Genomic DNA, 14,379 nt, shown 5'->3' with positions numbered 1-14,379 from the left:
AGCATTCTGAACAAAACATTTAATTAACAAAAAAAATTTACAATAGCAGAGAAAACAATAACAATAAAGAGAAATTAGAAGAAGTGGGAATCAGGGTAGAAAAAAATGCAAAGGCCTTGGTCTCTAGGAGACCAACACTCCAGCTGAGCTGGACTTAGCCCCAGCCCCGTCTGAGTTTTCCTTGGCTGCTGGCTTCTCGTCTTCCCCCATGAGACGAATATTGTGCTTTTCCCGGAATTCATTTAGTTCTTTTCCCTTTGCCTGAAGCTGCTGTGTCAGTGTCTCAATGATCTTCTGTATCTAGAGGGCAAACGAAAGGGATTATGTAAGGATTTCAGGACTCCCTTCCCCCATCTGTTACAGACTATGGCTGGGGGAAGTGAAGGAGTGATGATACCTCTAACCTCAGCTTTAACCAAGTATTAATAGTAGAGCCCAGACACAAAAAGTATTCCTTTCTTAAAAACAAGGTTTATAAACTGTAGTATACATAAGAATCACCTGGGCTGCTTATTTTTAAAATGCCACTTCATGGCTCCCATCCCCAAAGGTTCTGAATCAGTGGGTACAGGAGAGGGTCCGGGAAGCTGCATTTTAAATTAGTCCTCCAGGTGATTTGGATGCACGTAGCCATGGACTACACTGTGAGAAACTCCACTCTAACCACTTCCCCTCCCCCAATTCAGCCAGAAAAGAGGCATACTCAGCAACTCCTTTGTCTAAGGAGTTAGATGTAGCATAGCTAAAGAGCATAGGCTAATAGGCTATTTATGCTGCCTTCAACACGAGTTCCTACCCACACTTTCCTCCCAGACATTCCCTGAAGCCCTGGCCTCCCTTTCCTTACTCCGTGGTTGCCCAGAGCATCTACACAGGGATTCTTGCTCACCTGCTCCTTGTTGTTCTCCAAGGCAGGCAGCACCTCTTTGACAGTCCGCTCCACCAGTACCCCTCCAACCATGCGGTAGCACTTGCGGGTCTCATCTACCTCCTTCAGAGTATCGATCACTAGGCTGAGGTAGGAGGACAAGGCAGGATCTGAGAATTCAGCCCCACTCCGCTGCAACCCTCTCTTACAAAATGGCCCATCCGCCTCCCCCAAAAAGGGGGGCCCATCCAACTCTCCTGTTGTTTGCTTCTCCTGGCTTCCTCACCTGTGCTCATTCAACTCCATCTCCAGCTCAGCTGCTTTGGATGCCAGGCCCCGCTGTTCCTGCCGAAGGCGGTTGAAGCCAGCAATTACCTAAGAAGGTGAGAAAGAGATAAAGGTGAGAGAGGGGACAGTGGAAATGGCAGAGGGTCAACACAGGATAGCAGGCTTTACGAAGATGCAGTAGGAGACACCTATCTTGGAAAAGGAGTAGAACAGTTTGCAGTTTCTAAATTAAGTCTGTCTGGAATTCCATTCACCCAACACTGAGTGCCTACTAGGTGTGAGATATTTGCTAGGCCATCTTGCAGCTTAGTTTGGTGAGGATTAGGCATTTGTTACATAGGAATGGGGGTGGAGAGCTACTGGAGCACCTACAGTGGAGCTTAAACTTGCAGGTAAAGAGGGCTGTCAGGAAAGGCTTTGTAACAAGCAACTTTTTTTTTTAAATTTTATCTATCTATCTATCTTTATTTATTTATTTATGGCTGTGTTGTGTTGGGTCTTTGTTGCTGCACGTGGGCTTTCTCTAGTTGCGGAGAGCGGGGGCTACTCTTCATTGTGGTGCGTAGGCTACTCATTGCGGTGGCTTCTCTTGTTGTGGAGCACGGGCTCTAGGCATGCAGGCTTCAGTAGTTGTGGCACACGGGCTTAGTTGCTCCACGGCATGTGGGATCTTCCCGGACCAGGGCCCAAACCCGTGTCCCTTGCACTGGCAGGCGGATTCTTAACCACTGCACCACCAGGGAAGTCCCATGTAACGAGTAACTCTTGTTTGGGTCTGTCCAGCAGCCCTCCCATTAGGCAAGTGCCCCCTCCTAATTCACTGGGGTTCTTGTGAGGCTACTAATCACAGGACCCTTGCTCTTTGACCACAGGGGCAGTGACCTATATTCTATACTACAGGAATTGAATTTTGAGTAGAGACAAACAGGTACAGAAGGCAGCTGGAGCTAAGACACCTATAGTTGTCCTATAAAGATGATCCTCCATTCCTGTTCCTGAAATCCCCAAAGCTGCCCTAGTTATTGAACTCTGTGTGGCCTAGTTGTTTAATGTTCCTTTTCACTGTGTTCAATTCTGTGACCTACCACCATCCTTCTAAAACACTCTTTTAAAAAAATAATAAATAAGTTGCCCAAAGCCTGCATCTGTAGCCTCTAAACCCTAACTGATACAGGCTTCCTGAGAGATAATGCCTTAACTGAAGCCTGAAGGATTAGAACCTGGGGGTGGGGGTGGGGGGGTAGTGGTACAAAAGAAGCATAATAACACACATAAAGGCCCAGAGAAGTGATTACCACCAGCTTCTTGTTCCCCAGAAACTGAGCAGAGAATTAAACAGTGTGAAATTCAGACAGGGTACTAATACCACCACCAGCATCACTTCTAGTATAGGGCTCTGATGACTGTATTTGGAAAGAAATATCAGATGAAAGACAAAAGACCAGGTTTCAAGTTTTGTCTCTGCCACATATTGGCTTTATGAACTCTGACAGACTTTTAGCCCTGTTCATTCAACCCTGGCTACACATTAAAATCATCAGGGGACCATTTTTAAAACGTGAATAGTGGAGCCTCAGAACAATTACACAATCACTGGGAGTGAGGCCCAGGCCTCAGTATTTAAAAAAAGATCTCCCATGAAATTCTGATGTGCAGCCAGAACTGAGAACCACTGGGTTAATCTCTCTGAGCCTTAGTTTTCTCACCTGTAAAAGGCAGATGATACGTACTTCATAGGGCTGTTGTATCACGTGAACGAATTAATGTGAAACGGCTTTGTAAGCAGTGAAGTGCATTAATTACTATTATGACCTTCTCTCCAAACCCAAAGTGTACCTTGAACCCTCCTGGTCCACTGCGAGCAGTGAGCCCATTCATTCAAACCACTGCTAAATCTCTCACTCTCATTTACATAATCTCTAGTCTCATTGCCATCACTGACTAACCACCTCATCTTTGCTAGGATCCCTTATCTCTAGCTCTTTCTCTCCACAAGATTCATATACAGCTAATATAACAATGACTAACCACTCATCTTTACTAGGATCCCTTATCTCTAACTCTTTCTCTCCGCAAGATTCATATACAGCTAATATAATCCAAATGACTATCCCGCACCACCCCTACAGCCCTTCTACTGCCCAATAAATGAAGGAATAAATTTGACTAGAAACTTGTCATTCCAGCAACTTGTTTCCTTCTCCCATCCATCATCCTTTCATCTCAATCTGCTTCATCCACTCATTTCAGCAAATGCCTTGGAAATCTCACTCATCTACAAGCTGTTTTTCCTTCACCTTCATTGCCTATATCAAAACTATTCCGTTTATAATTAGCATTTTCTCCACTGTCAATTTACAGATCAAAATACTTTCCTCTAAGAAAATTCCACAACTAAACTAGACTCTAGATGTTCTCCTAGCACCCAAATGACATCCACTCTTCTGCATGTATGTCGTATTTAACACACATTAATGAACTCAGCTTAAATGTCTAAAATTTCTGAGGCCTGAACTCATTTTCCTTAGTAATTAGTAGGAATCTACTTTTCAACCACCAATTTAACACAACTATAGGCAAAAAGATTTTAAATCCAACTTTTCTTCAAATACTTTTGCTAATTAACAACCCCTGTTTCCTCTTGGTCCAGTTATAGAGTTTATTACAACACCAAACTAAAGTAAATATATCTAAGTGTATGAGTTATCCACAATTGTTATGGAAAATTTCAGCCACTGATGGCACTTGAAGGAAATGAAATCTCTTAGCAGCTAAATGACAACTAACTTTTAGTTAAACGCAAAATACACTGATATTAACCTGCCATCTCTGAGGTGTGCCAGGTAATGAAGACAGAGAGACTATGCTCTATTCCCACATTCTTCCTCCTAAAATACAACTTACTAGTGGTTTTCTCCCCTATGGCTTGACCTAATTTTCCTTCTCTTTCCCTTATTTCGTGTTCTCCTAAAGCAGTCTGGCATGAGTAGGGATGGCCAGGTCACTGTTGACTCTCTCAACCCTATTAAATCATCTAACATATAAACATCCTGCTGAAAAAGAACCCAATTAAAATACCAACTATTTTTCCTTTTTTTTCTTTTGGCAGTGCGGCACAGCATGCGGGATCTTAGTTTCCCCAACCAGGGATGGAACCCGTGACTCCTGCAGTGGAAGCACGGAGTCCTAACCACTGGACTGCCAGGGAATTCCCTATTTTTCCTATTCTAAAGTAACTTCAAGCCTTACAACTATGCAGAGCTCTTTACATTTTCATATTTGGCAGGTACAAATAATTTTACACAGGACACGATCATCTTTTTGTTGTTGTTGTTCCCAGTGATTAAGAATCCGCCTGCCAGACATAGAGAATGGACTTGAGGACACGGGGAGGGGGAAGGGTAAGCTGGGACGAAGTGAGAGAGTGGCATGGACATATATACACTACCAAATGTAAAATAGATAGCTAGTGGGAAGCAGCTGCATAGCACAGGGAGATCAGCTCTGTGCTTTATGACCACCTAGAGGGGTGGGATATAGGGAGGAGGGTGGGAGGGAGGCTCAAGAGGGAGGGGATATGGGGATGTATGTATATGTATAGCTGATTCACTTTGTTATACAGCAGAAACTAACACAACAATGTAAAGCAATTATACTCCAATAAAGATGTTTTAAAAAAAAAAGAATCCACTTGCCAATGCAGGGGACACGGGTTCAAGCCCTGTTCTGGGAAGATCCCACATGCCACAGAGCAACTAAGCCCATGTGCCGCAACTACTGAGCCTGCGCTCTAGAGCCTGCGAGCCACAACTACTGAGCCAGAGTGCCACAACTACTGAAGCCCACGTGCCTAGAGCCCATGCTCCGCAACAAGAGAAGCCACCGCAATGAGAAGCCCGCGCACCACAACAAAGAGTAGCCCACGCTCACCGCAACTAGAGAAAGTCTGTGCGCAGCAACAAAACCCAATGCAGCCAAAAATAAATAAATAAATGAATAAATTTATATTAGAAAAGATATAATTGACATATAGCATTGTATAAGTTTAAGGTGTACAACATTATGATTTTATATATATATGGAAATGATTACCACAATAATGTTAGTTAATACATCCATCACCTCACAGTTACTGTTTGTGATAAGAACTTTTAAGATCTATTCTCAGGGCTTCCCTGGTGGTGCAGTGGGTAAGAATCCGCCTGCCAATGCAGAAGACATGGGTTCAAGCCCTGGTCCGGTAAGATCCCACATGCCATGAAGCAACTAAGCCCTTGTGCCACAACTACTGAGCCTGCGCTCGAGTCCGTGAGGCACAACTACTGAGCCCACGTGCCACAACTACTGAAGCCCGCACACCTAGAGCCCGTGCTCTGCAACAAGAGAAGCCACCGCAATGAGAAGCCCACGTGCCACAACTACTGAAGCCCGCAAACCTAGAGCCCGTGCTCTGCAACAAGAGAAGCCACCGCAATGAGAAGCCCACGCACTGCAATGAAGAGTAGCCCCTGCTCGCCACAACCAGGGAAAGCCTGCACAGCAACAAGGAACCAATGCAGCCAAAAATAAATAAATAAAATTAATTTTTTTTAAAAAAAGATCTATTCTCATAGCAACTTTCAAGTATATAGTACAGTACTGCTAACCATAGTCACCATGCTATACATTAGATCCCCAGAATTTGTTCATCTTATAACTCCAAGTACCCTTTGACCCCCTCTAATCATTCCTCCGCCTCCCCCTCCAAGCAACGACCAACCTACTCTGTTTCTATGAGTTCAGTTTTTGGTTTTTTATTCCACATACAAGTGAGATCATACAGTATTTGTCTTTCATTGACTTATTTTCACTTAACCTAATGCCCTCAGGGTTCCTCCATTTTGTCACAAATAGCAGAATTTCTTTCTTTTTTACAGGTGAATAATATTCTCCTGTATGTGTATGTGTGTGACATTTTATCTGTTCACCCACAGAACATGGTTTTCTAGTTTTTAAGGGCTATACAGCATTTACACCCTATTGATATATTTTTTAAAGCTAACTATTCTTCTCTTGTTGGGACATTTAGGTTATTTCCAATTTTTCTGTAATAAATAGCATTGCTTTTAAATATCTGGACAAATAGTACAAAAATTTTACAGCCATTTCTCTTGAATCATATTCCCCAAAGTAAGATTAATGAGTCGAAAGGGTATTAACATTATTATAGTTTCTACTGCATGTTGCTATAAAGTTCTCCAAGATGACCAGATGACTTTACAGTGCTACCAGCAATGTCATGATTGTACCTAATGGTACCTTATATTATCTTTGTTAATTTAATAATTTTTAGAGCAGGAAGAGATCTTAATTCCAGAAAGCTTGGAATCATCCTCAACTCACTATCCACACCCAATTAATCTCTAAATCATATCTATCTACTAATACTAAATACCTCAAATCCATCCACTATCATCTCTCACCTGTACTACTGGAGCTTCCTAGCTGAGTTCCACACTTGCCTCCAGATCAGCCCCCTTCAATCCATTCCCCACACTTCAGCACAAGTAACCTGAAATTTAAATCTAACCATATTATTCCTATGCCTAAACCTTCAATGGTTCCCACTGCTCATGGGATAAAATCCAAACTCCTGAAGACAGCAAAAAGAAGTCCTATAAGACCTGGTCCTTCCTGACCTCTCCCAATCAGTCCTTCTCCCACCTCTTACAGTCAGCACTACTGCCCAGTAGAACCACTTGTAGTTCCCCTATTCATTTGCCTTCAGGCATTTGCATAGAATCCAAACCTTACCTGGCACACTTACCCAAACATCTCTCATTGCATTTTTCTCTGCCTAACTCTAATTCTTTTTTTTTTAAAACTTTTTTTTTTTTTAAAGTGTTAGGCTTTTTTTGGCTGCGTTGGGTCTTTCTGTGTAAGGCCTTTTCTCTAGTTGCATTGAGCAGGGGCTACTCTTCGTTGTGGTGCACGGGCTTCTCATTGTGGTGGCTTCTCTTGTTGTGGAGCACAGGCTCTAGGTGCATGGGCTTTAGTTGTGGCGCGCGGGCTCAGTAGTTGTGCCTCACGGGCTTAGTTGCTCCACGGCCTGTGGGATCTTCCCGGACCAGGGATGGAACCTGTGTCCCCTGCATTGGCAGGCGGATTCTCAACCACTGTGCCACCCCCCTAACTCTAATTCTTTCTTCAGGTTTCAACTTAGATTCTTCTAGGGAGCAGTTCTTGCCATCCCCAACTCCCATGTTAACTCCTTCTATGGGCTCACATGTAAGCATATAGCAATTCCTTACATTTTTTGATAGAAAACTTTTTCTGTTTTCATGTATTGTGTTCCTTATTTTCCACCATGCAGCCTGCCTTCTAATCTTTATTGTTATCTTCTTTGGAAATTTAAAATATGCAAATACAACCTCTCTTAAAATATCTATCTTTCATAGTCCTACAATAACCTGCCTTCCTTCCACAGTTTGCATAGTAAAGGAACACTACCATATGCCAAGTACTGTGCTATACTCTTTTTTTTTTTTTTTTTTTTTGCGGTACGCGGGCCTCTCACTGTTGTGGCCTCTTCCGTTGCGGAGCACAGGCTCCGGACGCGCAGGCTCAACAGCCATGGCTCACGGGCCCAGCCGCTCCGCGGCATGTGGGATCTTCCCAGACCGGGGCACGAACCCGTGTCCCCTGCATCGGCAGGCGGACTCTCAACCACTGCGCCACCAGGGAAGCCCTCTTTTTTTTTTTTTTTTTTTTTTTTTTTTTGGCGGTGTTGGGTCTTCCTTGCTGCGCCACCAGGGAAGTCCTGTGCTAGACTCTTTATTTCATTTAATTCTAAAACAAACAAACAGGGCTTCCCTGGTGGCACAGTGGTTAAGAATCTGCCTGCCAATGCAAGAGACGCAGGTTCGATCCATGGTCCGGGAAGATCCCACATGCCGCGGAGCTACTAAGCCCCGTGAGCCACAACTACTGAGCCTGCAATCTAGAACCCACAAGCCACAACTACTGAAGCCTGTGCACCTGGAGTCTGTGCTCTGCAACAAGAGAAGCCACCGCAATGAGAAGCCTGGGCACTGCAACGAAGAGTAGCCCCCTCTCACTGCAACTAGAGAAAGCCTGCGTGCAGCAACGAAGACCCAATGCAGCCAAAAATAAAATAAATAAGATAAACAAGTTAAAAAAAAAAAAGATCACACAACTGTAAACAAAAAAGTCAAACTATTTCCACACTTGATTATTTTGGTTTTCTTTTCTTTCTTTTTTTTTTTTTTTTTTTTTTTTTGTGGTACGCGGGCCTCTCACTGTTGTGGCCTCTCCCGTTGCGGAGCACAGGCTCCGGACGCACAGGCTCAGTGGCCATGGCTCACGGGCCTAGCCGCTCCATGGCATGTGGGATCTTCCCGGACCGGGGCACGAACCCGTGTCCCCTGCATCGGCAGGCGGACTCTCAACCACTGCGCCACCAGGGAAGCCCTTTTCTTTCTTTTTTGTTTAATTGATACCATATAATTTTGATAACTTTGGGGAAAATCTAAAATCATTACATTTATCCCCAAAAGGTCCTTTGGTCTTCTTATCTACATGATATTTACTCTTATTGGGTTCAATGGAAGAATAAAAGAGGTAGAGAATTATGACTGGATGCATCTGGAAAAGCATTTTCTGGGCTATTGCTGCACGAAATATCTTCTTTTCAGTTCAGTGCCCCCTTTTCTGACAAACATACTCAACTCTAAAAATTTCTTCAACCTTATCAAATGATGATTTGACCATCATCAAATGAGGATTCTCATTCCTTCTCTTCATCAACTATTTTAGGACTAGTCTACATGCACTGCCTCCACTTCCTCACCTCCCAATTCACTTTATTTATTTATTTTTTTGGCCAGGCCATGAGGCTTGCGGGATCTTAGTTCCCCAACCAGGGACTGAACCTGGGCCATGGCAGTGAAAGCACCGAGTCCTAACCACTGGACCGCCAGGGAATTCCCAAGTTACTTTTTTTGTTGTTGTTACTTCTCTTTTTAATCTAAGTTTTTTCAAAAAAAATGGAGATATCTGCCTCATAGGATGTTGAGAGGATTCATTAATTACATCAAGGACTTAGGACAATATCCAGCATATTACAGATTGTCAATAAATAGTGCCTGCTATTATTATAAAACACCTCCACCTAAATGTCCTATGGATACCTTAAACTCAGGTCATTCAAAGCTGAATTTTCTTTTACTCCATTTTAAACTGCTCTTCTTCTTGTCTCCCCTATTTCTGCTAGGGACATGACTCTAGCCTGGTAGGAACCCTGGTTTCATCTTTGGACACACCCTTATCCCATCAACTGCCAAATTTATTGCCTCTACCTCAGCAGTTTTTCTTAGGCTTACTGACATCACCCTAGTTGAGGCCTTCATTACCTCTTGTCTGAACTACTGCAACAGTCTTCTAAATTATCTCCCCATTTTTGGACTCTCCAAATCCATCCTATACATTGTTGCTAATTTAATTATTTTAGCACTTGGGTGGCACAGAAAAATATTCGTGATATATTATTAGGCTTAAAAAGCAGATTACGGGGACTTTCCTAGTGGTCCAGTGGTAAAGAATCCGCCTTACAATGCAGGGGCCGGGGGTTCGATCCCTGGTCGGGGAACTGAGATCCCACATGCCAAGGGGCAACTAGGTCTGCGCACCACAGCTACTGAGCTCACGCGCTTCAGCTAGGGCCCACGTGCGGCAAACTACACAGCCCACACGCCCTGGAGGCTGCATGCCACAACTAGAGAAGAGAAAACCCACATGCCACAACTAGAGAGAAGCCCGCATGCCATAACAAAGAGCCCGCGTGCCGCAACTAAGACCCGATGCAGCCTAAAATAAATTAAATAAATAATAAATAAATCTTTTTTTTTTTTTTTTTTTTCCCGGTACACGGGCCTCTCACTGTTGTGGCCTCTCCCGTTGCGGAGCACAGGCTCCAGATGCGCAGGCTCAGCGGCCATGGCTCACGGGCCCAGCCGCTCCGCCGCATGTGGGATCTTCCCGGACCGGGGCACGAACCCATATCCCCTGCATCGGCAAGCGGACTCTCAACCACTGCGCCACCAGGGAAGCCCTAAATAAATCTTTTTTAAGAGAAAAAAGCAGATTACAAAACAGCAAATAGTGTATAATACTAATTTTATAAAATTAAATATGTAAAATATACATGCCCTCCCTTTCCAACTACACACACATATACAAAAACATAAAGGAGGGGAGAACCCCTCAAAGGATATATTTCAAAATGGTAAGAATAGTTACCTCTGGATAGTAGGATCATGGGTAAAGCAGGATCATGGGTAATTTATTTCTTATTTTGTACATCTTCTTGTGTTTTCTACATTTTCTAAAATGAATGTGTATAATTCTATGTAATAAGAAAAAAAATCAATAGTATAACATATATCCTTCTATGACTCCCTCACCGCTTACGTTAAAAAGTCCTGAATTCTTTGCCATGCAAAGACTCAGCTTGCTTTAAGGACTACATCCTTCTAACTTATAACTCAGGATTTAGCTAAACTAGTCACTGCACTTCAAGTCAATCTATGCTTTCCTCAGATCTCTTCTTACCCTATTCCCTATATTCTATTTCTACTGCCACCTGTTCAAATTTATCCAATCCTTCAGGCTCAGCTCAAATATCTCTAATAGGATTATGGTATAAAAAATAGGTCTGTCTGATGCTCAAGTCCCTCAATTAAAAGCCCTGCTCTCCCAGTTACTGACTCTGGGTAAGTTAGCTAAAGCCTCTGAAACTCAAACATCTTGAGGACAATACTGCTACTTCAAATGGCAGTAATTAAGTAACAGAAGATAAAACAAGTAAAGTGCCTAGCACAATGTGCCACTTGCCTCCATCTTGTCTATATGGCTCAAATTTGCACCAGTGATAAGTATAATATTTTTTACCCAGTGTTCTCTCTGGAACACAAACAAAGGCCAGAGAATGTTAAGCAAGGAAAGCCTCAGAATTCAATTACCACAATTCTTCAGTCTCTTTTGAGGGCTTCTTTTTCTCTACCACCCCTTAACTATTGGTTTCACTCCTGTTCTACTTCTTTTTTCACTTTCTGTACAAACTGTAGGTGATTTCATCCACAGCCATGGCTTTGTCTACCATCCATAAACGTATAATTCTCTAATTTGTATCTCCAACTCAGATTTCTTTCTGTAACTCAAGATTACAAATCAAACCACCTACTAAATGTCTCTACCTGGATATCCCACAAGAAACCCAAATTCAAACTTTTTTTCTCCCCAAACCTGTCCATCTTCCTATATTCCCTGTGGCACCATCAAAAACAGAAACCTGAGGGACATCTTAGACTCCTCTTTTATCCCTTTTTCTCCACTTTCAAGTCTTGCGGTCCATCCCAAACTTTAAGTCCACCTGCATCCCAAACATGTCAGGCAGTTTCATGCCACAGTATTTTTAAACACATTATTCCCTCTACCTAGAAAATCCTCCATTTCCTTCTTTGCTTGACTAACTTCTCTCATCCTTTAGAATGGAGCTGAAGGATTATCATTTTTACAAAACAAAGTAAGTAACACTTATTAAGCACGTAGTATATTCCAATCACTGCGCAAAACACTTTGTATGCGTTGTCTAGCCTAATCATTGAAATACAGTGAGATAAGCACCATTACGTTTCCACAGAAGGAGAAGACCAAAAGAAGTAACTCATGGGAGGTCATACATAGGTAGTAAAAGGTAGAAATGTGATTCAAATACAGATCTATCTGAACCCAGTGCACTCATTACACTCAGCCACCCCACTATACCACACTTCCCTTTCCCACCCAACCCCCAATCTCATAATCTCCTACTTAGTTAGAGGTCCCTCCTCTAGCTGCCATTAAGAAGGCCCGTGAGGAACATTATAAAACTTACTGTTTGGCAACCTAATCAAAAAATGGGCAGAAGGCCTAAACAGACATTTCACCGAAGAAGACATAGAGATGGCCAAGAAGCACATGAAAAGCTGCTCAACATCACTAATTATTAGAGAAATGCAAATCAAAACTACAATGAGGTACCACCTCACACCAGTTAGAATGGGCATCATCAGAAAATCTACAAACAACAAATGCTGGAGAGGGTGTGGAGAAAAGGGAACCCTCTTGCACTGTTGGTGGGAATGTAAACTGATACAGCCACTATGGAGAACAGTATGGAAGTTCCTTAAAAAACTAAAAATAGAACTACCATACCACCCAGCAATCCCACTACTGGGCATATACCGTGATAAAACCATAATCCAAAGAGACACATGAAAAAAAATAATAAATTGAAGGGCTTCCCTGGTGGTGCAGTGGTTGGGAGTCCACCTGCCGAGGACACGGGTTCGTGCCCCCGTCCGGGAGGATCCCACATGCCGCGGAGCGGCTGGGCCCGTGAGCCATGGCCGCTGGGCCTGTGCGTCCGGAGCCTGTGCTCCGCATGGGAGAGGCCACAATGTGAGAGGCCCGCGTACCACAAAAAAAAAAAAAAAAAAAGACACATGCACCCCAATGTTCATTGCAGCACTATTTACAATAGCCAGGTCACAGAAGCAACCTAAATGCCCATCGACAGACGAATGGATAAAGATGTGGTACATATATACAATGGAATATTACTCAGCCATAAAAAGAAACGAAACTGTGTCATTTGTAGAGACGTGGATGGATCTAGAGACTGTCATACAGAGTGAAGTAAGTCAGAAAGAGAAAAACAAATATCGTATATTAACGCATATATGTGGAACCTAGAAAAATGGTACAGATGAACCTGTCTGCAGGGCAGAAATAGAGACACAGATGTAGAGAAACAAATGTATGGACACCAAGGGGGGAAAGTGGTGGGGAAGGGGTGGTGGTGGGATGAATTGGGAGATTGGGATTGACATATATACACTAATATGTATAAAATAGATAACTAATAAGAACCTGCTGTATAAAAAATAAAGTAAAATTCAAAAAACAAAAACCTTACTGTTTGGTTTGTCTTTTCTCAAATGAGTCTGTGTGTTAACTTGAAAACAAGGTCTATTTCATTTATCTTTTTCCCTGTACCCAGCAGAATGTCTGACACATGGCAGACCCTCAAAAAGTATTAAGTTCCTTCTCCCTTGCCTTTTTCCCCCTAAGTCAGGAACTATCTCTTCTTTCCTCCCCAAAATTCCATAGCACTTTATATCTCTCTTAGATGTATTTCTGCCTCACATTAGCATTTTGTATGTCATATTTTTCCCACCAGACTATAAGCTCTTTGACTGTAGGGGTCAGTTTTAAAGATCTTTATGCAAATACCTCTGCCTATAGTAACTGTTCAACAAATAACTGATAAATGAAACTATACTTTAAAAAGCTGTTGTTCTGACTACGTTTCCCTATTACACAGACTTCTTCCCACCCCTAGTAAACACTAGCCCCACTGTTAGCAAACCATGGTTCCCAAGGCACAAGGGGCTTTTCTGATTAATTTATCAAACGTTTCCCGGTGCTAGGCACTAGGGGAAATGCATGCTCAGAGTTTTAGTAAAGGATTTCTGGTCTCTAAAAAAAATTCAATCTAGTAATGACTCCCGAATCAAAATAGTATGAAACACTAGACTGTTCGAGTATGTGAGTCACGTGTCTCTGCAGAGCGATGACGATTTTCAACGTGGTTTCAGGGTCCAGTAACAGACTACACTCCCGGCCGTTGACTAATCCCCTGGGATTCGTTAGGAGCTGCCTTGCCCAGCCACACCCTGTTTGAAGGTGCGGAGGAAAATAGGGAAAGTGCCCACCCATCTTTCCTCAGACTTGCGCATCCTCCCAGACCCTGCTCCTCAGAGCTTTTCTATCCCCCAGGCTCACTCAACACTCCGAGGGGGCGTGGCTTTCACCTACCAATCCGCCTACTCTCTCCCCGGGGGCTCAGCTAGCTTCTCCAAGGGCCCTCCCCTCTCTGGGTGGCCACGCAAATGTGGGACTGGAGTAAAGGTCTGCACCAGCCACAGGCTTCCCCCCTGTTCTCACATCGACTCCGGACCCAGCCGGGTTGCCCTCCTTCGCGTTCCCTGCTCCCCACCTGCTCTGCTGACACCGTCCCCTTCCCCGCGCCGCTCCCGCTGTTCTTGCCGGTGCGACCGCTGTTCTCCGCCATCTTCACCGCCTGCTGGGCTTCTGGCCTGCGTAGCTCAGCCCACCCGCCC

General features: G+C 43.5%; 1 protein-coding gene across 1 annotated transcript; it reads right to left on the bottom strand.

Moving 5' to 3' along the window:
* Positions 1–4: 4 nt before the first annotated feature.
* On the bottom strand, positions 5–14,368 carry PFDN2 (prefoldin subunit 2). The gene is made up of 4 exons (XM_081224669.1): positions 14,256–14,368; positions 1,155–1,243; positions 890–1,013; positions 5–300 (listed from the first exon to the last, which is right to left on the bottom strand). The coding sequence occupies exons 1-4, from the start codon at positions 14,328–14,330 to the stop codon at positions 124–126; spliced, it is 465 nt and encodes a 154-aa protein (XP_081080795.1). The 5' UTR covers positions 14,331–14,368; the 3' UTR covers positions 5–123.
* Between the last annotated feature and the right edge of the window lie 11 nt (positions 14,369–14,379).

Source organism: Mesoplodon bidens, assembly GCF_964165515.1.
Source record: "Mesoplodon bidens genome assembly, chromosome: 2".
NCBI lineage: Eukaryota > Metazoa > Chordata > Mammalia > Artiodactyla > Ziphiidae > Mesoplodon > Mesoplodon bidens.
The sequence above is the reverse complement of the archived record's forward strand: the minus strand, read 5'-3'. Positions and strand labels throughout refer to the sequence as shown.

Excerpts from the sequence above, each read along its gene's own strand:
- PFDN2 (XM_081224669.1), bottom strand. The coding sequence starts at position 14,330 with ATGGCGGAGAACAGCGGTCGCACCGGCAAGAACAGCGGGAGCGGCGCG. Across the intron at positions 1,244-14,255 it reads GGACGGTGTCAGCAGAGCAG|GTAATTGCTGGCTTCAACCG; the intron begins GTGGGGAGCAGG and ends TCACCTTCTTAG. Across the intron at positions 1,014-1,154 it reads ATGGAGTTGAATGAGCACAG|CCTAGTGATCGATACTCTGA; the intron begins GTGAGGAAGCCA and ends CTCCTACCTCAG.